Genomic DNA, 24,671 nt, shown 5'->3' with positions numbered 1-24,671 from the left:
TTTTTTAATGAATGAATAACAAATGAATGAATGACTTTACTGTTTTAATAGACTTTATTTTTAAAAAATTAAAAGATGTTATTTGAGGGAGTGAGACAGAGAGAACACAAGCAGGGGAGAGAGACAAAGGGAGAAGGAGGCTCCCCACTGAGCACAGAACCCAACATGGGTATTGATCCCAGGACTGGGATCATGACCTGACCTGAAGGCAGACGCTTAACCAACTGAGCCACCTACGTGCCCCAATAGACTTTGTTTTTAAAATCAGTTTTAGGCTTACAGAAAAACTTAAAAAAAGGACACAGTTGAAATATATGCCTTCAACACTGCTTCCCCTTCATTAATGTCTTGTATTAATGTGGTATTTTTGTTACAGTTCATGAATCAATATTGTTACATTATTGTCAACTTAAGTTCTTAGTTTACACTAAGTTTACTCTTTGTGCTATAAAGTCCTATGTGTTTTGACAAATGTTTGTCATGTATCTACCATTACAGTGTCGTATAAAATATAGCTTCACTGCTCTAAAATTACTCTGTGCACCACTGATTCATTCCTATCTTCCTTTCTTCCCAGCCCCCAGCAACCACTGACCTTTTTACTTTCTCCATAGTTTTGCTATTTCTAGAATGTCATATAGTTGGAATCGTATGGTAAGTAGCCCTGTAGACTGAATTCTTTCACACGATACACATTTAAGACACCATCATGTCCTTTTGTGGCTTGACAGCTCACTTCTTTTTATCACTGGTTATATCCCACTGAATGGATGTGCCACATTTTGTTTATTCAATCACCTGTTGAAGAATGATGTGGTTGCCTCCATTGGGGGCAATTATAAATAAATAACACCTTTATAAACATTAGCATGGCATTTTTATGTGGACGTTAGTCTTGAACTCATTTGGATAAATCCCTAGAATCATGATTACATGGTATGACTATGTTTAACTCTGTAAGAAACTGCCAAACTGTCTTTCAAAATGGCCGTACCATTTTGCATTCCCATTGGCAATGAACAAGAGCACTTGTTGCTCTACATGCCTGTCAGCATTGGATGTATGACTGTTTTTAGTCATTTTAGTTATGACAGATTTTAGTCCATTCATCAGATGTTTAGTGTTACCTCAATTTTAATTTACAATTCCCTAATGACATATGACATTGAGCATCTTTCTCATATGTTTATTTCCTATGTGTATATCTTCTTTGCTGAGGTGTCCATTCAGGTATTTGCCCATTTTTAAAACTACATTGTTTTCTTTTGTTGTTGTTTAGTTTAAAACATTTTTGGGGGGGTGGGGATATTTTGAGTACAAATCCTTTATCAGATATGTGTTTTGAAAATATTTTCTCCCAGTCTGTGGCTTATTTTTTCATTCTCTTAACAGTGTCTTTCTCAGAGCTGGGATTTCTGGTTTTGTTTTGGTTTGGTTTTAAGATTTATTTATTTATTCATTTATTTGAGAGAGCGAGAGAGCTGGGCGGGGGTGGGGAAGGAGAGGAAGAGAGAGAATCTCAAGCAGACTGCCTACTTCGAACAGAGTTTGACACAGGGCTCAATCACAGGACCCTGAGATCATGACCTGAGTTGAAACCAAGAATCAGACCTTAACTGACTAAGTCACCCAGACACCCCCTCTCAGAGCACTTTTAATTTTAATGTAGTCCAATCTTTTTTTATTTCATGTATGGCACTATTGAGTGTTGTATCTGAAAGGTTATCACCAAATTCAGTGTTACCTAGGTTTTATTCCTATTTTACTTTCTAGGAGTTTTTATAGTTTTGCATTTCACATTTAGATCTATGCTCCATTTTGAGTCAATTCTTGTGAAAGCTATAAGGTCTTTTGTATGTTGATGTTCAGGTGTTCCAGCACTATTTGTTGAAAAGACTATCCTTTCTCCAATTGAATTGGCTTTGATCTTCTGTCAGAGATCAGTTCACTGTATTAATGTTGGTCTCTTTTGGGCTGTCTATTCTGTTCTATTGTTTTGTCAGTTATTTCCCCAATATTACACTGCTTTGATTACTCTAGCTTTATAATAAGTCTTGAGTTTGGGCAATGCCGGCACTCTTTGTTTTCCTTTTCAATATTTTGTTGGCTTTTTTGAGTCTTTCGACATTCCATGTGAATTTAGAATCAGGTTGTTGATATCCACAGAATGACTTCCTGTACTTTGATTGACACTGCTTTGATCAAGTTTGAAGAATTGACATCTTTACAATATTAAGGCTTCCTATATATGAACATGAAATATATCTCCATTTATTTGGTTCTTCTTGACTTCTTTCCCTAAGGTTTTATAGTTTTACTCATATAGATATTGTCCTTTTTTTAAATTTTTTATTTCTTTTCAGCGTAACAGTATTCATTGTTTTTTCACCACACGCAGTGCTCCATGCAATCCATGCCCTCCCTAATGCCCACCACCTGGTTCCCCCAACCTCCCACCCCCCACCCCTTCAAAACCCTCAGGTTGTTTTTCAGAGTCCATAGTCTCTCATGGTTCACCTCCCCTTCCAATTTCCCTCAACTCCCTTCTCCTCTCCATCTACCCTTGTCCTCCATATTATTTGTTAATGCTCCACAAATAAGTGAAACCATATGATACTTGACTCTCTCTGCTTGACTTATTTCACTCAGCATAATCTCTTCCAGTCCCGTCCATGTTGCTACAAAAGTTGGGTATTCATCCTTTCTGATGGAGGCATAATACTCCATAGTGTATATGGACCACATCTTTTTAAAATAGATTTATCTATGATTATTTCATTTTTTGAAGCTTATATAAATGGTATAATTTCAAATACAATTGTTCGTTGCTGGTATACAGAAAAGCAACTGTCTTTTGTCTTTTTGTAACCTGAAACCTTGCTATAACTGCTTATTAGTTTCAGGTTACTTTAGATTTTCTATGAAGACAATCATGTCACCAGGAAACAAAAACCATTTCAATTCTTCTGAATATCTTTTGTTTTCTCTTCTTGTTTTGTTGGGTTAGCTAGGACTTCCTGACTGATATTGAATAGGAGTGATAAGAGGGTATATTGTTAACTTGTTCTTAATCTCAAGGGAAAGTATTGCTTTCTCACCATTAAATATGTTAACAGTAGGATTTTTATAAATAAATTTTATCAGTGTGTTAAATTATTCTCTTTTCATAGTTTGCTGAGAGTGTTTCTAATGAATCACTGTTGGATTTTATCAAATACTTTTTCTGCAATTACTGTAATCATATGATTTTTTTTTTGCCTGTTGACATTATAAATTACATTAACTGATTTTCAATGGTTGACCCAACCCTGCATACTTGAAATAATTGCATTTAGTCATGATGTATAATTTTTTAAAAATACATTATTGGATTTCATTTGCTAATACTCTGTTAAGATTTTTTTCCCCACCTATGTTCATGGAAATATTCACTTGGAGATTTTCTGTCTTATGTGCCATGGTCAGATTTTGGTACTGGGGTCAGACTGGCCTCACAGAATGAGTTGGTAAGTATTCCCTCTGTTGTTGAAAGAGTTTTAGAGAACTGATACGCTTTCCTGCTTAAATGTTTGGTAGAATTCACAAGTGAAACCATCTGGACCTGTATTTTGTATTTTGAAGAGTCATTAATTTTTTATTCAATTTCTTTAATAAATGTAGTCCTATCTAGATCATCTATCTCTTCTTATGTGAGTTTTGATCATTTCAGTCTCTTAAGGAATTGCTGCATTTATTTAAACTATCAAATGTGTGTCCACAGAGTTGTTCATAATTGTATTAGTCAACATTCTCCAGAGAAACAGAACATTCAATAGGAATCTATCTATCTATCTATCTGTCTGTCTATCTATAGAGAGAGAGGAGAAAAACAGGGAGAGAGGGGGAGAGAGAATTGGGGGTATTTTAAGGAATTGGCTCATTTGATTGTGGGTGTTGGCAAGTTCAAAATCTGTAGGATAGGCCAGTAGGTTGGAACCGCAAGGAGGCTAATGTTGCAATCTTAAATCTGAAGGCAGAATTCCTTCTTCCGTGGGAGAATTTGGTCTTTTGTCTTACAGCCTTCAAATGATTGAATGATGTCTTAATCTGCTCAGGTTGCTATAACAAAATACCACAGACTGGGTGGCTTAAACAACAGATGTTTATTTCTCACAGTTCCAGAGGCTGGGGAGTCCAAAATCAAGGTGCCTGAATGATGTCAGTCAGTTTGGTTCCTGATGAAAACCCTTCTCCTGGCTTGCAGGGAGCCATCTTCTCACCGTGTTCTCATATGATGGAGAGAGAAAGTTCTGGTGTCTCTTCTGCTTCAAGGGCACTAATCCTATGATGGGAGTTCCACCCTCATGATCTTCTCTAAACCTAATTATCTTCCAAAGTCCCATCTCCTAAGACCATCACATTTGAGGTTAAGGACTTAAATATGTAAATTTTTGTAGAACACAGACATACAGTCCGTACAAATGAGGATCACCCGCATCATGAGGGGTAACCTGTTTTCCTCACAGTCTATTGATTTAAATGTTAACATCTAAAAAAATACCTTCACAGAAACATCTACACTGCTGTTTGACCACATAACCAGGTACCATAGCCTAGCCACACTGACACATAAAATTAAACATCACAATAATATTCCTTTATTATCCCTTTAATATGCATGGGATTAGTAGTGATGACCTCTCTTTTATTTCTAATATTAGTAATTTGCATCTTTCTTATTTTCTTGGTTAGTCTGGATGGAGAAAAGTTTACCAATTTTATTGATCTTTTCAAAGAACCAGATTTTGGTTTCACTGATTTTTTTTCTATTAATTTCTTGCTTTCAATTGCTTTTCTAATTTTCATTATTTCTTTTCTTCTGATTAATTTCATTTTAATTTGTTCTCTCTCTTCTATTTTCCTAATGTGGGAGCTTAAATGATTGATTTACATTTTTCTTCTTTTCTAATATATGCACTTAATGCATATATTTAGCTTGGCTTTCACTGTGTCCCACAAATTTTGTTAACATTCAGTTTATTACTTTTAAATTTTCCCGAGGCTTTTTTTTTTTAACCTGTATTTATCTAAAATGTTGTTTAATCTGCAGATATTCCATCTATTGTTCTAGTATTGATCTCCAGTTTAATCATGTTTTAGTTTGGGAGTATATTTCACATGATTTCTACTTGCTAAAAGTTTGTGAAAATGTGCTTTATGACCTAGAATATGTTTAGAACATGGTGATTACTCCATGTGAGCTTGCAAAAAATGTGTATTACGCTGTTGTTGGATGATGTATTTTATAAATGTCAATTAGGTCCAGTTTTTAGAGTGCTTTTCAGTTGAACTATATACTTACTGATTTTCTCTCTGTTGAATCTGTCAATTACTAACAGAGGGGTGTTGAAGTCTACAACTTTAATAGTGGTTTTATCTATTTCTTGCAGTTTACCAGTTTTTGCTTCACAAATTTTGATGCTATGGTTAGGCATACACATTAAAGTTTGTTGCCTTCCTAAAGAATTTACCCCTTTTTTATTATTTTTTAATGCCCTTACTTTACTTACTACTTATCTCTGATAGTCTTCCTTACTGTGTGCTTTGCTTAAAATAAATATAGCTTCTCCAGCTTTCTTTGGATTAGTGTTAATATGGCATATCATCCTTCATCTTTTTTACTTTTAATCTACATGTATCTTTATACTTAAAGTGGGTTTCTTGTGGATAACATATATTTGGGTCTTTTTTCCCTTTTTTTTTTTAAATCCACTCAGCAAGTCTGTCTTTTAAGTAGTGTATTTTTATTTCATTTTTATAACTAAAATAAAGTCATTGCTAGGAAAAAAAGACTCACCTCTTGAAAGGTAACTTCTCTTGTTAAATTGCAACTGACTCAGTCATACTCCTAAATTACATACACAGGAAATTTGTTTTATCTTCTAGCATGACTTGATAAAAGAAGAGCTAATTTAAGACTAATTTTAGCCAATTTAAAACTTGTTTCCTCTGTTAATTGGAGTTAAACATATTTAGACATATTTATAAAGTAATGTTTGGCAGGCATTTGATCATTTATTTGTCAACAAACCAATGAAATGCAAGATCGAAGTTGATAGGTCCGAGGTCAGAGAGATTTTAAAGCGTTAAAGAGCTTTTGGAAAGGAGAGAGAGTGTATCAGATTTGAATTTTGGAAAGATAACTCCAATGCCAGCAAAGAGGACAGATGCGCACAGGGAGATCAACCAGGAACACGCTGGAGGCTATGGAAGTGGTCTCGTGAGGTCAATGACTGCCTGACCTGAAATTATTAGTGGAAGTCAACAGAATGAATGACCTGCACAGGTATTGAGAAGGTGTACTAATCTGTAGAATTACTGATGGATGAACTGAAGAAGCAGGGGTGCCAAGGATGATCCCAGGCTTTCCGCATTGAGAGACTGGGCAAATGCAAACATTGTTACCTAAGATAGAGGAAGAGGTGAAAAGTGCTGATAATTAGTTCTCCATTATGCATGATGTGTCAGTACAGTACATCGGGGTAAAGATTGCTAATTGATATTTAAATTACATGGTGCTTAAGTTTATGAAAGGGGTGTAAACCAGAGGACCATCAATGCAAAGACAAAACTTGAATCTGTAAAGGCCCCTCAAATAGAGATGGAGATGGAGTTGAGGACATTGAAAATTGTAAAAGCCAAGTATAACCTATTCACTGGATTTCATAATTTAATAACTTACAATAAAGTAAGCCCTTTGTGTGCCTCTAACTAGACTGAGTCATTCCTAGAAAGTATATGGCCATTCCCAGCGGCCTTTATATTTTTAACCAGCCTTTGTTCCGGTGACTAAGAGTTATGTAATTCAACCATATAAGTTATGTAATTCAACCATATAAGTCATGTTTAGACAAAATAGTTTTTTATGGAAAAAAACAATATTATATAATATCCCAAACTAGTTCATAATGAATATCAAAATGGTACTTGACATTTGATTCTAACAAATGTCCATAGAAACAGATGTTCGAAAGAAGAGACTTCTAGCCTATTTGAAACAAGTTCTGGCTTCTCATGAACTTGTGGCATTAATTTTAAATTCATCTATTATTTATCATATATTATTACAATTCATAGTTACTTATGAAAAACTACTATGTATATGCAAAGTATTCTGTTGAACATTCTGTGGGACACAAAGATAAATCAAGCATAAACTGTCCTTAAGATACTTATGGACTAGTATGAGGAAATAAGACACAAACTTAGATAAGTATACAAGGAGTACAGGGTCACAGAGAATCACAGACAATTGAGAATCACGGACAATTTAAAAATGAAATTAAGTAAACAATCCCATTTACATTAGCATCAAAGGCACATAAAATACTTAGGAATACATTTAATCAAAAAGTTCGAAGTTTATAGTCTGAAAAATACAAAATATTTGTTAGAAGAAATTAAAAGAGATCTACATAAATGGCAAAGTATCCCATGTTCAGGTGTTGGTAGATCAGAAGCATTGTTATGCATTGCTGAAAAGATAATACTCCTTACATTTATCTACAGGTGCAAGGAATTCCCTATCAGAGTCTCAGTTGACTTCTTCCTAAAAAATGAAAGCTGATTCTAAAATTCATATGAAATTGCAAGGGACCTGAAAGAGCCAAAACAATAGCAGAGATTTACCCTGTTTTTTTCTCATACTAATGAGCATGTTTCCTGGGGTCTGATTTCTAGGTTCGCCCCTTGTCAGCTATGTTGTCCAGATCTCGGTGTCCTCATTACATAGAAGTGTTGTAGGAATTACATAAGTTAATACATGGAAAGTGCTCACAGAAGCATTGGCACATTGTACACCTTGATTTCGTCTTAGTTATTATTATTATTATCATCACCTCACAAAGGTACTGTGAAGCTCAAAAAAGATAATGTATACGAAACTTTTTTGTAAGGTACCGCTTATCATTTTGTACTATAGTGACAAACACATCCATCATCCTTATAGGGTATAGAAGAACACGGACTATTAATTTTTTATAGCCTAATAATAATAATAAATGCTCAGAAATTCATATTTTAGCTTTCTGTAACTTTTATGATCAAATCACTACAGACTTCTGGTTATGCTGGGAATAAAGTCCAAATATCATTGCATCAAGACAACTCTCAATCTTGCTATAAAGTATAGATCCACTTATGTCTTCCGCTCTATCACTGGTCTTGAAAGTGGAGTCACAATGGACCATCCACTGCAATGTGGGAGGAAAAATTTTAGAAATTCTATCTACATGTAGTTTTTATGACATCCTTCGCAAATTTTCTCCTGTTTTATGTGTATCTTTATTAATGCTTGCAAAAATACTATTAAGGCTCTAATATGTAAATAGATGCTAAATATCTATTGGAACTGCAAGCTCAAAAATTTTTTAATGGAAATCAGTACACTCTCCCACAACACGGTTTTTCTCCTAGTGCCAAGCAGACCCATTCAACTCCTCCTAGAACACAGCTTCTATCTTTTTGTTCCCAAATCTAGCTCACAGCCAGTCTGTTGGTTTTGAATGGCCGTGTGGCAGCCACCCCTCCTCAAGCTGCAGCTTGCATCCTTCACACCAAGACTTAGCCATCACCAAAGGAAAGCTTCTTCAAAGAAGGGTCTATACCTCGTCCATCATGGTACCTACCCAGAAGCCCCCACCACTTCACCACACGAAAAGGTTTTCCATAATAACAGGTTCCAAATAGATGTTTGCCCCATGCATACGCTAACACCGATGTTGTTATCAAGAGGCAAGAGAGCGCGCTGCTTAACAGCAAAGGCTCATATCCGGGTTCTGCCCTTTACAAACTGGCCGGCCACAAGACTCAGCTTCTTCCTCTGCGAAATTAAAGTAATAAAAGTACCTCTTTTCCAGGTATACTGTGAAAGTGTATTTGGCTAGCACCTGGAACAAAACAAGCACTTCATAAATATTAGTATTATTATGGTCTTCCTGAGACTCAAACACTATAATGTCTGCAAAGCATCTAGGACATGCCGGGTGAGTAAGGGGACTGAATTTCCTCTACTAGTCATGTTGATACAAATAGTTCTTGGTGTTCTTTCTCCTTCCTCCTAATTTATCACCTCATCTTTATAGACGACTTTCTTGCGAGTATCACGGCACTATTCCCTTGAATTGATTAGTTCGTATACTCTTCCTCATATAGTCTTCCACATCTGATGAATTAATCTCTTAAGAAGAGTTGCCATGTTTTGCTTTGGCTTTTGTTGTTGTTGTTCAAGATTTATTTATTTATTTTGCAGAGAGAGAAAGTGGGGAAGGGGAAAGAGGCAGAAGGAGAGGGAGAGACAGTTAAGCAGACTCTGCACTCAGTGCTGAGCCGAGGAGGGGCTTAATCCCATCACCCGGAGCTCTTGCCCTGAGTTGAAACCAAGAGCTGGCCACTTAACCAATGGCGCCACCCAGGCACCACCAGGTACTGTTTTAACAGGATCATTGCTGCTGTTGTTTTTTCGCTGCTGTGCCTTTTAATCAGATAAACTTCTTTATATTTCCAGAAGAAATGTGCTATGAATATAGTAGACAAAACTCTCCTTTTGGATTGTCAACAGCATTTTTCTTTGCAGTTTTACACACAGAGGTATTTATAAGTGTTGTAGGACTAACACTAGTTGATTCCTTGCCTAGATAATAAAATTAAATAAAAGCATTATCTTGATTTAAAAATTAACTTAGTACCTTTAATTAATGCAGGAAATGTCAAGTGTCAAAACTTCATGAAATGCAAAGTGGGATAACTGCCATTTAGAGTATGCTTTTTTCCTTGTCAATGGGTAAAATCAGGGACCTCTGTGATCTCTGTTCAATATTATCTTGAATTCCCCATATCCTTTCAAGAGGTAGAACAATGAATTTCCCAAAATGTCATGCCACTTTGGTATAAGTATGTAGCAAAGATTATAGTGGGGTGGCAGGAGGAAGAAATTAGACCATTTATCCCATCTTAAGAACATTTGAGAGGGTTTTCTTTTGAATTTGGGGCTTTAAGAACTGATTTATCTTTTATCTTTTAAATCAACATATCCCATTATGTTGATCAGCTCTTTAATTGTAAAAAAAAATTATTTTTGTAAGTACTATGATTGTGTAGAAAATCCCAAAGGATCAACAACAAGAACAACACCTCCTGGAACTAATAATTAATTACAGAAAGGTTTCAAGATACAAGGTTAATACACAAAAGCCAAATGCTTTCCTATATATCTGCAATGAACAACTGGGATTTGAAATTGAAAACACAACACTATTTACAATAGCACACTGGTTTAGATTTAAGAAAATGTAAACAGGATCTATATGAGGAAAAATATAAACCAAAGAAAGGAATCAAGGAGAGATCTAAATAAGTGGAAAGCTATCTCACTAGAAGACTTAGTATTGTTAAGATGTCAGCTTAGATGCAAATTCAGAGACCTCACTGATCAAGATATACAGGTGGCAATAAAGTATATGAAAAGATACTCAACAGGTGCCTGGGTGGCTCAACTGGTTAAGCGATTGCCTTTGGCTCGGGTCATGATCCTGGAGTCTCAGAATCAAGTCCCGCATTGGGCTCCCAGCTCCACAGAGAGTCTGCTTTTCCCTCTGATCTTCTCCCCTCTCTTGCTTGCTCTTACTCTCTCTCTCTCTCAAATGGATAAATAAATCTTTAAAAAATAATGACAAAAAATAATAAAAAAAGAAAATATACTCAACATCCTATGATACTAGGGCATTGTTGATGAAAACAATGATATGCCATAACACACCTTTTTGAATGGCTAAAATTCAAAACACAGACAACACCAAATACTGGTGAGGACGTGAGGCATCAGGAGTTCTCATCCATTGCTGATGAAAATGCAAAATGGTACTGTCATTTTGGAGGACGCTTTGACAGTTTTATGTAAAACTACACATAGTCTTACCATGCGATCCAGTAGTCACTCTCCTAGATATTTATTCAAATGAGTTGAAAATATATGTCCATACGGAACCCTATACATGAATGCTTATAGTTTTATTCATAATTGCCAAAAGTAGGAAGCAACCAAGACATGTCCTTCAATCAGTGAATGGAAAAACAAACTAGTATATCCAGTCAATGGAATTTTATTCAACAATTAAAGAAGTGAATTATTAAGCCATAAAAAGTCATGGAGGAACCTTAAATATACATTGCCAAGTGAAAGAATCCAGTCTAAAAAAAGCTATATACTGCATGATTCCAAGCATATGACATTCTAGAAAAGCAAAATGATAGAGACCATAAACAGATTGGTGGTTGCCATGCATTCAAAAGGGAGGGAAAGGAAGGGGTAAGTAAGCAGAGCACAAAGGATTTTTAAGGGCAGTGAAACTATTCAGTATGATACCGTAATGGTGGACACATGACACTACAGTTGTTAAAACCCATAGAACAGTACAACACAAAAGATGAACTCTAATGATAGCTATGGACCTTAATTAATAATAATGTATCAATATTGGTTCATCAGTTTAACAAATGTACCACACAAATGCAAGATGTTAATAATAGGGGAAATTGTAAGGAGGAAGAGTGTTATGGTAATTCTCTACTTTCTACTTAACTTTTCTGCAAACTCAAAACTAAAATATAAACTAAACTGTAAGAAAAAGCCCACCGTAAATTAAAAAATTAATTTACAGCAAATTACATATAAAAGTGTGTGTAAAAATACCTATATAATACCTATGCGTGTACACACACTCAGATAAAATAACGATACGTCTCTTTTTCATGATTGTGTTTTAATGTTGTACTCTTGTTATTTTCCCTCTCCTATTACAGTACTTCTAGGGGGACTGTCATCACCAAGTGAGGAAACGCAGATAGTTATGCTAAATTATGCTTACAAGAAATGTGGTGGTGAAGTGAACTGAGCTGAATTGCATAAAAAAAGAATTATTTTAAAAGGATATAATGTGATGCCAACTATAAAAATAGGTAGGTAGTGTCCCATTCAATTTTTGCTCTTTAGTTATTTCACTTTCTTTCAAGAAATACAGATGGATACTTGAATATGAAACTGTTACCATGTGAGGAAAACAAACAAGCACATACCAAGTCGTTGATGCTGATCATTAGGACGTGCTGATACTCTCTGCCCTCTTTACCTTCAATGTCACAATCGGAGGATGCTACTGGCAACAGAACAAGGATCAGGGGAGGAATTCCAAAGATATACCTAAAAGAAACTAAATTGAACAGTGAGTAAGAATAAGCTAAATGTTGTGCATCAGATTATGTACTGATTGTGTTGTTTCGATTGGCCTGACCATTTATTTCTAATAATTGTTTGAAATGCATCGTGGCTTTTGGATAGTGTGGGAAGGACCCTAAAATTCAGTATTCTGTAACAACCAAAGTAGGACTGCATTTTAGTGTTTAGATTTCTTTCACTTCTTTATTTAAAAATTACTCTTTGGAAAAGCACTGAACAGGTGTGATGAAAGCAGACTCTCTGTCCCTGAAAAACACTCTAAGGTATAAATCAATTTATTCAATTTTGATTTATATTGAACATTTCTACAAGAAAAAGCATCTCCAGGTAAACAGGTAAACTACAGGTAAACAAGTTACACATTTTTAAAATTTTATGATTTGTGGCATGTATATTTATGTATACCTTGATGATTGTCCAAGTACCCAGCCTCTTCCTGAAAGCAACGCTGCACGTTTATTTCCATGGTACTGTGATTATATTCTTTCTTTTTAATGATGGACCTTAAAGGGTTTACCCTTCCCAGAACTGTGACAAAGTTGACATTTACATTTTGATGCTCTATCTTTTCAGTATATTCTTTGTTTCTAAGTGCCCAGAGACCCATATTTTCTACAAACCCAGCTCTGTCTAGCTTCTTGACAAATTAGAAAAACCCATTAAATAGATTCACACTCTGGTAACTAATGATTTACATCTGTTTTTGATGAGTCTTCCTACTTAGAGGCAATTGTCTAATCAAAAGGAATGAAATTATAAATGGTATCATTTCGGGCAGTAATAATGCATTGATGGAAAGCCAATTATTCCCAGAGACTTTAAAATGTAGTTATATAGAGATGTATTTCTTCGTAAGTCTGCCAAAATGCCTTGTTTGTATCTTTCTGCAAACTCTTGAGTTATGTTGACAATATTTCCTGTTAATTTCCCAAATGAACTTTAGCTGTACTTGATGAATGCAAGACATTTCACATGTGCGTCTTTTCTGATTAGGACTACAAACAATACTCCTTGGAACCCAAAGAACTAATATTGTGACATATGTTAAATGCATCATAAAGTTCCCAATAACATTATCATCTATTGCATCATTATCTGTCATATAAAAATCAGTAGCACTCCCCAATAGATGATGAGCTATTTGTGACCCATATTTTTATAAATAGAGAAAGTAGACTACATAGCAGGTATGAGAACAAACACAAATCCTACATCGTATCTTCATATATCACAGACACTTGACAAGGTAAGAGAAACAAAATGAGACATGGAATCGATTCATAGCTTTGCCACTAAGAGTCTATACATGTGCCAGCAAAATTCACTGAGAAGATTAATAATGATCATGATGATGATAGTTATGTTTGGGTACCTATCATGGGCCAAGCACTTTGTTACCTTATACCTATCTGTAAAAATCAGAAGAGTCGTACAATTTAATCTTTTTGTAAAAACCAGACAGTAGGTGCCAAGTCTGAATTCTAACCTGAGTTTACTGTCTCACCAAGATTTTATCAGAAATGGCCATAGTTTTTTGATAACGTGTAATTACATTAGTCCTCTGAATGAAACCACTTCTATGAAATACTACAGAGCTCTACCTCTCTCTTGTACTATTGCTCCTTTGTCCTGAAGATTCTCAGACAATAGTCAATTGCTATTTATTTACTAGATGCTGACTTTGTCATTGGATCTGTACAGACTGCATAGATCCAAACTTCATTTTTCTGTCTTCTTACAGGTGTCCAAAAATGTATACTTTGGAAAGAGTAGATGATAAGTTATATAGCACGTAACTTGAAATGAGTTTTAAGGGGAATATAATAAAATAATTAAGTACTAGAGTGAAAAAAGAGACCTTTTTATTATTCTACATAAATGTTATTTTAAAGGTCCATCTTTAATGTTTTGACAAAAGAGTTTGTTTTGCTTTCTATGAGCACTAGCTGTTCTGTCCTCTTCACCCTAACTTTCAGTAATTAGTGCTCCCCAAGTTCACACTGATCCATTTATTCATTGAATGACATTTACCAGTGCTTTCAATGATGGCTTGTTTAGAAAACTTAGTCTTTTTTATGTATTACAACTAGTTTCTCAATCCCAAAGTGTAATTTGCCATGAGGTGCCTGGATGGCATCTGACTCTTGATTTCTGCTCAGGTCATGATCTCAGGGTCGAGAGATTGAGTCCTGCATCAGGCTGTGAGCTTGGAGCCTGCTTAAGATTTTCTCTCTCTCTCCCTCTGGCCCTGCCCCCTCCTGCACATGCATTCTCTAAATAAATAAATACATAAGATCTTCTTGAAAAATGAAATCTAATTTGCTTTGTCTATAAAGTCAAAGCCATTTTTGTCATTGTTGTTAAATAGGTTAGCTTCAGATGGACTAGGCCAAAACAAAACACAGAGGGTTGGAGTATGGAGACTTGGGGGTTTCCATCTTGGTATGCCAAGAGGTTGTATTACAGTGGGTTGTGTGACTAAGTGAATGACAGTGTCTTTTAAGTTTCATTTAACTGATCTGTAAAATGAAAACTTTAGACTAAATGATCTAAGGTCCCTTTCAACTTTCAAGCACCTTAAGTCTAAGAATCTCCCTGGCCATCCCAATAGAGTATTTCTTTAGACTTGAAATCGCCTCAGGGACAATACTGCAAACACACCCAGGGCTTCAGATTCACATCTCACTGGGTCTGAGATGTGGGTCTGAAGTTCCCACCTCTCAAATGAACAACTGCACTTTTGTCTGCAATTGAACGAAGTCTTTTCTCCACACAACCAAAAGAATAAACATATTCATATTGCCTAGTTTGAGCATGCTTTTGATGTTGTTGTCACAATAGGAAAAAACTCTGCATTTATTCTGTTTTGTTTCAGACTATACATAGACATTCACCCATTTCGTGACCCTGAACTTTTCTTTAGGTCACAGAAAAGACAGACCATAAGGATTAATGCAAGGCAAGCTTGGGCCTGTGGAATTTTGTCTTTAGATTTCCTGAAGGGATTGAAACTGGAGAATCTGCTTTTCAATAGGGAATTTGGTTACACCAGAATGATGGCTGTCTAAAAATTCTTGTTGGTTTTTAATTTAAGCCAAATAATACATTCAAATCCTCAGCCGCATAAGTTATGGGGTCAAAGTGAACATAAATAAATTAGTTTCTAAGTCTATTGAATCCAATCCTTCATCCCTCCTTAAGATAAGTAAATGTTTATTGAATGTCCACTACAAACATTTCATAGACCCGTTTTTACTGGGAATTACAAAAAAATACTGAAAAGACATTCAGGATGGAGTAGAAAACATTATCTGAGTATATAAGACTTGGCTTTAATATGAACAATTGGCACAAGCAAATTGGTGCATAAATAGAAGAAAAAGTTAATAAACAGAAAACAACCATGAGTTGTATGGAAATCAGCTTGTTAAGGTTACAAACATAAATTTGATTATCCTCATATAAAGAAATCTAATTTCTGCCACAGTCAATATTAAGACTACTCTGTAAACTCTATCCACAAATCCCATGATAAAACTTAAAGACAGGGCGCTTGGGTGGCTCAGTGGGTTAAAGCCTCCGCCTTCAGCTCAGGTCATGATCCCAGGGTCCTGGGATCGAGTCCCACATCGGGTTCCCTGCTCGGCGGGGAGCCTGCTTTCCCCTCTCTCTCTCTGCCTGCCTCTCTGCCTACTTGTGATCTCTGTCTGTCAAATAAATAAATAAAATCTAAAAAAAAAAAAAAAACACCTTAAAGACATTTCTGCAGCCATCCTATGATATTGCACACAATATTCCATTTAATCTCATAACCAGTTCGGGAGGTAAGTACTACCAGTTTTCACAGTTCTGCAGATGGAGAACCTAAGGAACAAAGAAATTTTTCCCTGTATATAATGTGTATAGTAAGAGACAGGTTCAAGAGTTTAGGAACTCAGCTTTTAGCTACTGACCTGCACCGCTTCCTACAAAAACAAGCGTGTGTGTGCGTGTGTGTGCAGTCAAGGGAATATTAAAAAACCATCTTTTTCCACATGAACCTAAGGTGCTTCCTGACCAAGCTCTGAAACACTGCATTACACACTCTTATGTCAGAAAAACAGACACATGACACCAGGTTATGTGTCAGAGGTAAGACCAAAAAAATAATCTCATGTGCATGAATGTGAATATGACATATAAATTGATCCTATAAAATAGCTTTTCCCATTTTTGTTTAAGATACTGAAACACTGATGTAGTACCATTTGTGACTCTCCTTTGTACCTGTCCAGGCTTTCTCATCTTTCTCGGTTCCCTGTTTTTATTACTATTCCATTTTTGGTCCTCAAATGTGATTAAATTGCCTAAACTAGATAGCACCCTTGAGAACCACATAGTAGGGCCTCAACTACTTCAGCTCCTCAAAGAAGCAGCAAAGGAACAGTTTAAAGAGTAACCCTATCCTTAAGCTTCTTGTGAAATCTCTTGGAAATGCAAAAGCCACACATTATAATCACTATTAACAGAAATTTAGAATTCTAATATTTTGTTTGCTAATAACTTTTGGTAGATGAATAATACAGATACACTTCAGGAAATAAAGCTCCTTGTTAATAATGCACTTCCTAGCTTCCTTTTCTTTTCTCTCTCTCTTTTTTTTAACCTCTCCAATTAAAATTAGAGTTGATGCAGGGATTAGAACCAAGAGCTACAGGAAAGAAATAATTGCAGGAGATCCATGGAGCTGTGAGACAGTTAGGGATATACCTAATTTCTAATTCTATACCAAACTTCTGAAGAGCACCCATTACAAATCTTTTTCCATAATCGTCTTCCATACGCTACCCACCCCTCCCCCTTATGTTGTTACTGATCTGGTACTTCTTGGCTATGGATTCTCTAATACCTACGAGAGAGGAAAGTCTCTTTTGATCTAACGGTGTAGCCTGGAAAGCGCACAGACCACGCATGAAGCGCAAGAGCAATTTGCTCCCTATTCCCGCACCCTCCCCCACCCGTCTTTTTTTTTCTTTTTCATGAGGAAGTATTTACTATAAAATATTATAATTTACCTCAGCAGCTCTTCGCCTATCACATCTCTCTTTCTTTCTTTCTTTTTTTCCCCCCATCCAGTAAACTTTTTGTCTCTTTCCCTTGGCCATATGGCTGCCAAGGGAATCCAGCTCGCTCGCCTCAGCTCTGCCTTTGTCCGTAGCCCGCACGAATAAAAATACATTAGATCTCGGCAAAGGTCTAGAATTTAGACTTAAGCCTATTTCATCCTGCCTCCACCAAGAAGCACCCATATAGGGGAAGAAAAAAAAGAAAAGAAAAGAAAAAAAGAAAGAAATCAAAACCCCGAAGCTCGCCTTTCTCGATGCCAGCCCGAGGACTTGGGTTCCCAGCAAAGGGCACGAGGTACAGCCCCAGTCGGAAACTCCCAGCCTCGCTGAAGGGGCGAAACGGGGTTTTCCAGAGACCTGTCCCCTTAGGGTTTAAGAGCGAGTCCCGTGGGAGCTTCGCTTTCACTTCTCTAGAGAGTAGGGAACTACACGAGCTCAGGTAACTCGCCCCTTCCCCGGGCGCCTGTGAGTAACTGGGCGCCGCCAGGAGCGCGGGGAGGGCGGGCAGGCGCGGGGTTGCCAGAGGGGAGCGCTGGCTCTGCAAGACCGACGGCGAGCCATTGGCTACCTCGGAGACCTGGCCGCGGGCTGCCGCCGCTGAGCAGCGCGGAGGCTGCAGCGCCGGGCTCGGGACGGCAAGCCGGAGTCGGGGGCGGCTTTTCGCAGCGGGCGAGGCGCAGCAGTCCCGACGGCAAGTGGCTGTGGGCCAGGGTACCGAAGCGCGGCTGACGCCCGCCTGTGGGAGAGCCAGTGCTCTCGGCAGGTCCAAAGTGCAAGGCTGGGCTGTTCCCGGACGCGCCTGGGCGCGGGGCCCGGCGACGCGTCCTGGAGTCCCCCGGCGCGCCGGGCGCGCGGAGTGGTGCGCCTGGGAGAGGAGCGCTTACCATGGAACATGGTCTGCGGGAGGCGGGCGTGGTCATGATGACCGCAACTGCAGCAGGAGCGAGCTCTCACCGCCCATAGTCGCTGCCAGGAGCCTGGTCTTCCGCGGAGTTGCCGGGAGTCCGTGCGGGTTAGGGCGGCCTCTGCCGCTGGTTCCTCTCACCCACGCCGCGCCTGCTGCTTCATCCATCCCAAGGGGGGCGGCACACACCACGGCCGGGCTCTGCGCTTTGCCTTTCCCATAACTTCCGTAGGATCAGTCAGCAGTGTACTTTCAGTTTCTACTTTGAGCTGGGTCTGCAGGTTTGATCTTTGGGTTCACCACCGGGGTGCCTTCACCGCCCCACCTCTTTTGAGCACCTGCGTCCTCCCCTAGCTCTTCTCGTGCACCTGAACCGGCACCAGAGGAGGGCGCGAATTTCCAAAGCCCCACAGGAGGAACCAGCGGGCCTTCTGAATGAGAACAATTCGAGGCAAAAGACTTTCCAAATGACCTCTAACCCTCTTGGCAAAGCTAGGCGACTGGGATCTAAAAGCACTGGTTGCTATGTCCACGGAAGCCACAAACGTGTAGGGCGAAAAGCTGGGCAATTGCAAGCCTACGCCACCAAGGAGGCGTCGCAGCTCTTGCCACGGATGTCGTGGACGATGTCAAGTCGTCTTGAAAAAAAAAAAAAAAAAAAAAAGAAAGAAAGAAAGAAAGAAAGAAAGAAAGAAAGAAAGAAAGAAAAAAGAAAAAGGAAGTAAAGAAAGATTACAAGGGTTACGCCCTCAGCCCCTCAACCTCTGTAATCAGTCTCTTTCTGCCCTGTGTTTTGTAGATGCACCTGCCCCGGTGAGACCTCAAAGAAAAATAATCCTGTGGGCACATCTAATCTGGTAAGTGGTATGTTTGGACCAGAAACAAAGCCCAGAGTAGGTGGAGGAAATGGAGACTGACTGTAATAGTTAATAATTATGACTCCGTCCCAGGCATTTATCAGAATTGATCATTTTTACTGTTTTACTGAGGAGTTAATTTTTTTCTAAACCTGAATTATTTTAGAATTTCCTGCTTGAATTTGTTTTCTGATATTCTGCAGGAGCCCTGCTTAAAAGCTGAGTGAAGTAATAACAGTGATGATGATAATGGCTATCATTTATCTAGCATTTGCTCTGTACTATATTGTGCTAAGCATTTTATACATATATACTCTCAAGCATAATTTTCTATGAGTAGAAAATTTTCTTATCTGCACTTCACAGATGTGGGAACTGGAGACTTCCTTAAGTAACTTGCCAGAGTTCACTTAGCTAGTTAGTAATAGAGCTTGTGCACAAACCTGGTGTATTCTGGCTCTAAAGTTCATGCTTGCAGCCTCTGTGTTAGCCATCCTTGGGAACAATGTGGAAATTAATGCCAGAGGGAGACAGGGTCAGATATCCCATGGATGTGTCTTTGCTCCACTGTTGGGGACCTCAGGAAAGCTTTCTAGATTTTCTGAGTTCTAAATTGAGACTCAAGCAGGCACTAATCTAGGGTGGTGAACATTCCAGATTCAGTTATAGTGTGAAGAAAGAAAAGAGGAAAAGAAACAAGGGAGAAAGAAGAGAATTACAGTGAAAGAGTGAGATGGGATTACTGGATCTCCCATTTCTCTTTTCGTCTCACTTCTCACATCCAGTCCATAGGCAAGTCTTGTCAACTCTACCTCTAAAATACACTCTCTTCATAACAGCAGGATATTTGATTTACGCAATGCCACCTTCTGTGACCACACTCTGGCCACTTGCCACTGTGTACCAAGCCTTCGAGGTCGTCCGGTGTGATCTGGGTGCTACTGCCTTCTCTGACCCCCTGTGGTACACAACTCACTCTGCTCCCGCCGTTTTCTTCCCTGTGCCCAGCCAAGCCTCTGTCCACTTAGAATAGTATCCAGCACACAGGTATTCAGAAAGTATTGCTGAGTGACAGAATGAGAGAGAACAACTGTATGAGAATGCATGGTTGAGAGCATGCATGAACAGAAAATATGTAAAGGCAGAAGGGAAATAGAAGAAAGAGCTGGAGAAGGAGGAAAGCAAATGGAAACAGGAGACAGAATGGGATAGAGAAAAACAAGTATTTTCATTTGACTGGAGCCTAGAGTGGGAGGTGGGGAGTAGAAAAACAGGAGGATGGAGTGACTTTTAAAAATGAATTCTATAACTAAACACACCCAGATTAGTTACCTATTAGTCTAAAATCCCTGACAGCAGCATTGAGGTATGTAATTGCACAAAGCCTGCACCTTTTCTTCTTTTTTAAAAATACGTTTCAGGGACAGATAAAAGAGAAGCCATCAATAACTTCTTCAAGAGGAAGTCCATCTTCCTTTTTCATGAAGTCACCATAAAACCTGGCAGAATAAAGGTTTCTGCAAAAGTAAACTTTTGGGAATCATGAGAGGAAATTATTCAGAGCTCCAGAAGGGGACATGTAAATTCCAACCTAAACTCTGACCCCAAATGTGAAGAATCACACTAAAAAAATTTCATAAAACATTTAGAATTTTTATTGATATATGAAAAAGGATATGTTCTAACTCTATCAAATTATTATTTTTCTGTGTATGAGAGAATTCATAGCATTTTGAAAGAATTCCAAAATAAAGTCTTAAATTAGTGGTTGATACTTTGATAAGCTGAACATTATTTTGTATAAGACAGACGAACAAGGATTAAATATTCTAAAAATTTTTATATATTAATATTTAATGATTAGAGAAATGGAGTGGTTATTATAACGTTCATTGATAGATTCAATGAATTATGCAGAAAAGTCAACACAGAAAATAATGCATAGCTTGTGAATTACAACTAATATATATTAGAAGGGAAAACATCATCTCAGAATGATTTATATAATGTAATAGAAAACATTGAAATAAAATGATATAAATATCTACCTAAAGGGCAAATTGTTAAAGATTAATCAGTGTCATTTTAACTGTTCTACTATCTTTTGTCAAATTAGTCAATCAGTGGTAAGCCTGAAAATATTTTCTTGATTAATTATCTGAACTATTTTTGCCCAACGTAATAAGACTACTGTTTATAGTCTGAGATCTGAATGCTAGCTAACTTTCTGTCTACGGATATTTTCTGAGGTTCCTATGGCTTGATTTTCCAGGTCTAATACTTAACGTGTTTCAAATACGCAGATACACACACAGACATATCACATACACATAAAGCCTCCCCATGTTCTGTGTAGTTGCACAGGGGCCTGTGCGTGGAAGGGCTCCTTGCTTTAATATTCTGCTATCACTATCTTGGAATTCTTCATTATTTTTGGACAAGGGTAGTTTCGTTTTCACTTTGTACAGGGCCCTGCAAATTCTCTAACTGACCATGCACACACATATAGGCATATCTTCAAGGTGGTTTCGGTCTTGTGGGGAAAACATATATTAAATATGTGACTTCAAGGATAAAGAATATTATGAAAAGGATAGGATAAGATATATTTCAAACAAGGGTTTAAGGCAATCTAGACCCATTTTAAAAATTAGTGAAACTAGGATCCCAAAAAGGAAAGGATAAGATATATTTCAAACAAGGGTTTAAGACAATCTAGACCCATTTTAAAAATTAGCGAAACTAGGATCCCAAAAGGGTTAATTTACCTATCTAATGGAAAAACAGCTATAAGTGGATAATCTATAATTCTAAATCATATCTGTTTGATTTTCAAGCCTGAGATTGAGGATGGGTTTTGAATTTTATCAAATGACTACTGAGGATCTATTTACAAGGTCATGTTTTTTTCTTATTGTATTTTTAAAGAAACTATAAATTTACCATAATGCTAAATTCCAGTGGCTAATATTTATCAGACTTTTGCAATTTTATTTGTAATTGGTATAGGTCTGTTCTTCATATTATATTTAACTAGGCTTGGGCTATTTTGTCAGATTTTCTTAGTTTCATAAAGGGATTTGGAAATTCTATTGTTTTCTAAAACTGTGTTTAATCATTATCTGAACTATTTGTTTCTGGGTGATTGACTAGAGTTTACCAATAACACATACTTAATTTCATGAGATGCAGCCTAGGGATAAGATGATATTGTCAGTTTAAAGAGTCAAAAAAACAAGTTTCTTATAAGGCTGAATCAGAGTATTAGGAGCCCTGCCAAAAATGTGTATGTCCACATATCAGTGACTGCTGGGGCCATGGAAAGGAATGATACCATCCAACTTGGAAGAGATGAGAGAAAGAGACACAAACATTAGGGGGACCATGAGACACAAACATTAGGGGTAGCTGGGGAAATGGTGCCCACCAACAAACTGACCAAATAGTGGACAGCAGGGTAGGAGAGAGAGAAGTCGGTGTCCCAGGATAGAATGTCAAAATAGGCTAACTAGTCAGAATTTCCAAATGTCTCAAAAAGATCAAACAAAAGGAAGATTGAAAGGTGTGTCCACTGATCTGGCAGAGTAGAGATTGTGGTCAACATGACAACAATTTAGAAAAGCAGTATAGATAGAGGCAATATTTCAGTTTGTGGGATGCAAGGAAGGATACAAAGAGAAGAGACAACTTTTAAAAGATCTGTGGTAAAGATAAAGAAATAGGGTAATGGTTTGAAAGGCATGTAAAGCATGATGGAAGTTTTCATTTTCATGCATGAGAGGTACTAGAGCATGTTTATATATTGGTTGGTAAAATTAGGTTCTTTGGAAGAAGTAGGAAAAGATAGAACCAAGAAACTTAGGGTACCTGATTTATTTATTTTTTCCTATCCTTCCTTCATTTCTCTCTCCTCTTTCATTTCAGTCCATAAATTGTGTAATTCTAAACAGTCAGAATCCATTAGGAATCTGGAGCCTAATTTTGTTTCTTATCAAAATGTCCCCTCTGACCTCACTTGTGTGCTCTGGGTTGAGTATTGGCTAGTGTAAGAGAGAAATATTTCCCAAACTGTCTTTCAGGAGGAGGAGCAGTATCTTATATAGCTTGTATCATCCATTCCTTTTTACATAGTAATGGATATACTGTTGGCACTTAGAGTTTCTTCTATATACTAAATTGTGAAGGGACTGCGCTTGTAAGCATTGCCTTTATAGATGATTACTTAAAGAAGATTACTCTTATGACAATTTTTTATGGAAATTATTTGAAGAAAATGGAAAAATATTTTCCTTTATTTCTTTAAAATCCCTGACAGAGTCCCTTTAGAGCATCCAGTTACTATGTGAAGCTGTTTAGTTGTTCTTATGAGCTCTTTGAATAACAGCGACAGTGTCTTACTCAACCTGGAATTCTCTGAAGTCAACAGAATTCCTATCAAGTTACAAATTCTTCCCAAGTACGACTTGTAGAAAAGGACTATATCACACTGCACAGGTCTTGACTTGCTGATCTTACAGAGAATCAGTGCTCTGGGCAAACCTGTATTAATATCCATGAATGTTCTAGTAAAAGCTATTGACTGACATTGATATGTCTAAAGTTCTGATAGGCTTGTTAAAATTTTTATTTAATATGAATTTAGATTGTTTTAAAGATTTATTTATTTGTTTGTTTTAGAGAGAAAGAGGGCACAGTTGAGCAGGGGGAGGGGTGGAGGGAGAAGGAGGGAGAGAATCTCAAGCTGACTCCACGCTGAGCACAGAGCCCACAGGGTGCTCAATCTCACGATGCCGAGATCAGGACCTGAGCCAAAACCAAGAGTCGGTTGCTTAACCAACTAAGCCAGGCAGGGCCCCTAAATTTAGACTTCTTTTTCTAAAACGGAGGGCTGTGTGTCCTATTTAAATCCTTTTATTGTTAAATTAGAAAATGAGTTCAGTCTGCCTCTCCTTCAGGCAAGCCAAGTTGTTCCAGCACATTTGTCATTGCGTTGGACTGTGATTGGACTCTCAGAACATCCATTAACTCGTATATGATGTGGAATGATTAAGTGTATTGCAGTAGTAATTAAGTCCATAAAAAGTAGTCTAAGAAGAGCTTGTACTTCCCTGAGTTCTCTGGGTATCAGTCATTGCTCTATGCCAATAGTGTGTTGATTAACTGGCATCCCCAAAGCCTGGAACTACATTAACATGCTTGCCTAAAATTTTAATGTACTAGCTGGTAGTGACATTTATACCTCCATGAGAAGAGCACAAAAATGGAAGTTTTGGAGACGAACTCTTGAGTTTGGTTTATCAGAAAACGATTCCTTCAAACAATGGAGAAGAGTGTCTTAGGTTTCTTGTGTAATATCCCCTATGAAATGGTGACTACACGCTTTGATTTCTTTATTTCTTTTACAATGTTAACAATTCTCCCTGATGTTTAACTAACAGGTTTTCTAATCATGTCTTCCTCATTAGATTATTTTTCTAATAAACACTTCTGTTTAATGTGGGTAATACATAGTTGTTGTTGTTTTTAACCAGTGG

The 24,671-nt window shown here is 37.4% G+C and overlaps 1 protein-coding gene across 1 annotated transcript in view; it reads right to left on the bottom strand.

Annotated features, from left to right (window-relative positions):
* Nucleotides 1-18,526, bottom strand: part of IL7 (interleukin 7) — a 46,501-nt gene extending 27,975 nt beyond the window's left edge. The window contains exons 1-2 of the mRNA XM_080801364.1: nt 18,261-18,526; nt 12,112-12,245 (exon numbers count right to left, since the gene is read on the bottom strand). Coding sequence (XP_080657490.1) covers nt 12,112-12,245; nt 18,261-18,270 — 144 coding nt within the window. The 5' untranslated portion in view covers nt 18,271-18,526. The remainder of the gene's footprint in view (nt 1-12,111; nt 12,246-18,260) is intronic.
* Between the last annotated feature and the right edge of the window lie 6,145 nt (nt 18,527-24,671).

Source organism: Martes martes (genome assembly GCF_963455335.1).
Source record: "Martes martes genome assembly, chromosome: 4".
Taxonomy (NCBI): Eukaryota; Metazoa; Chordata; class Mammalia; order Carnivora; family Mustelidae; genus Martes; species Martes martes.
The sequence above is the reverse complement of the archived record's forward strand: the minus strand, read 5'-3'. Positions and strand labels throughout refer to the sequence as shown.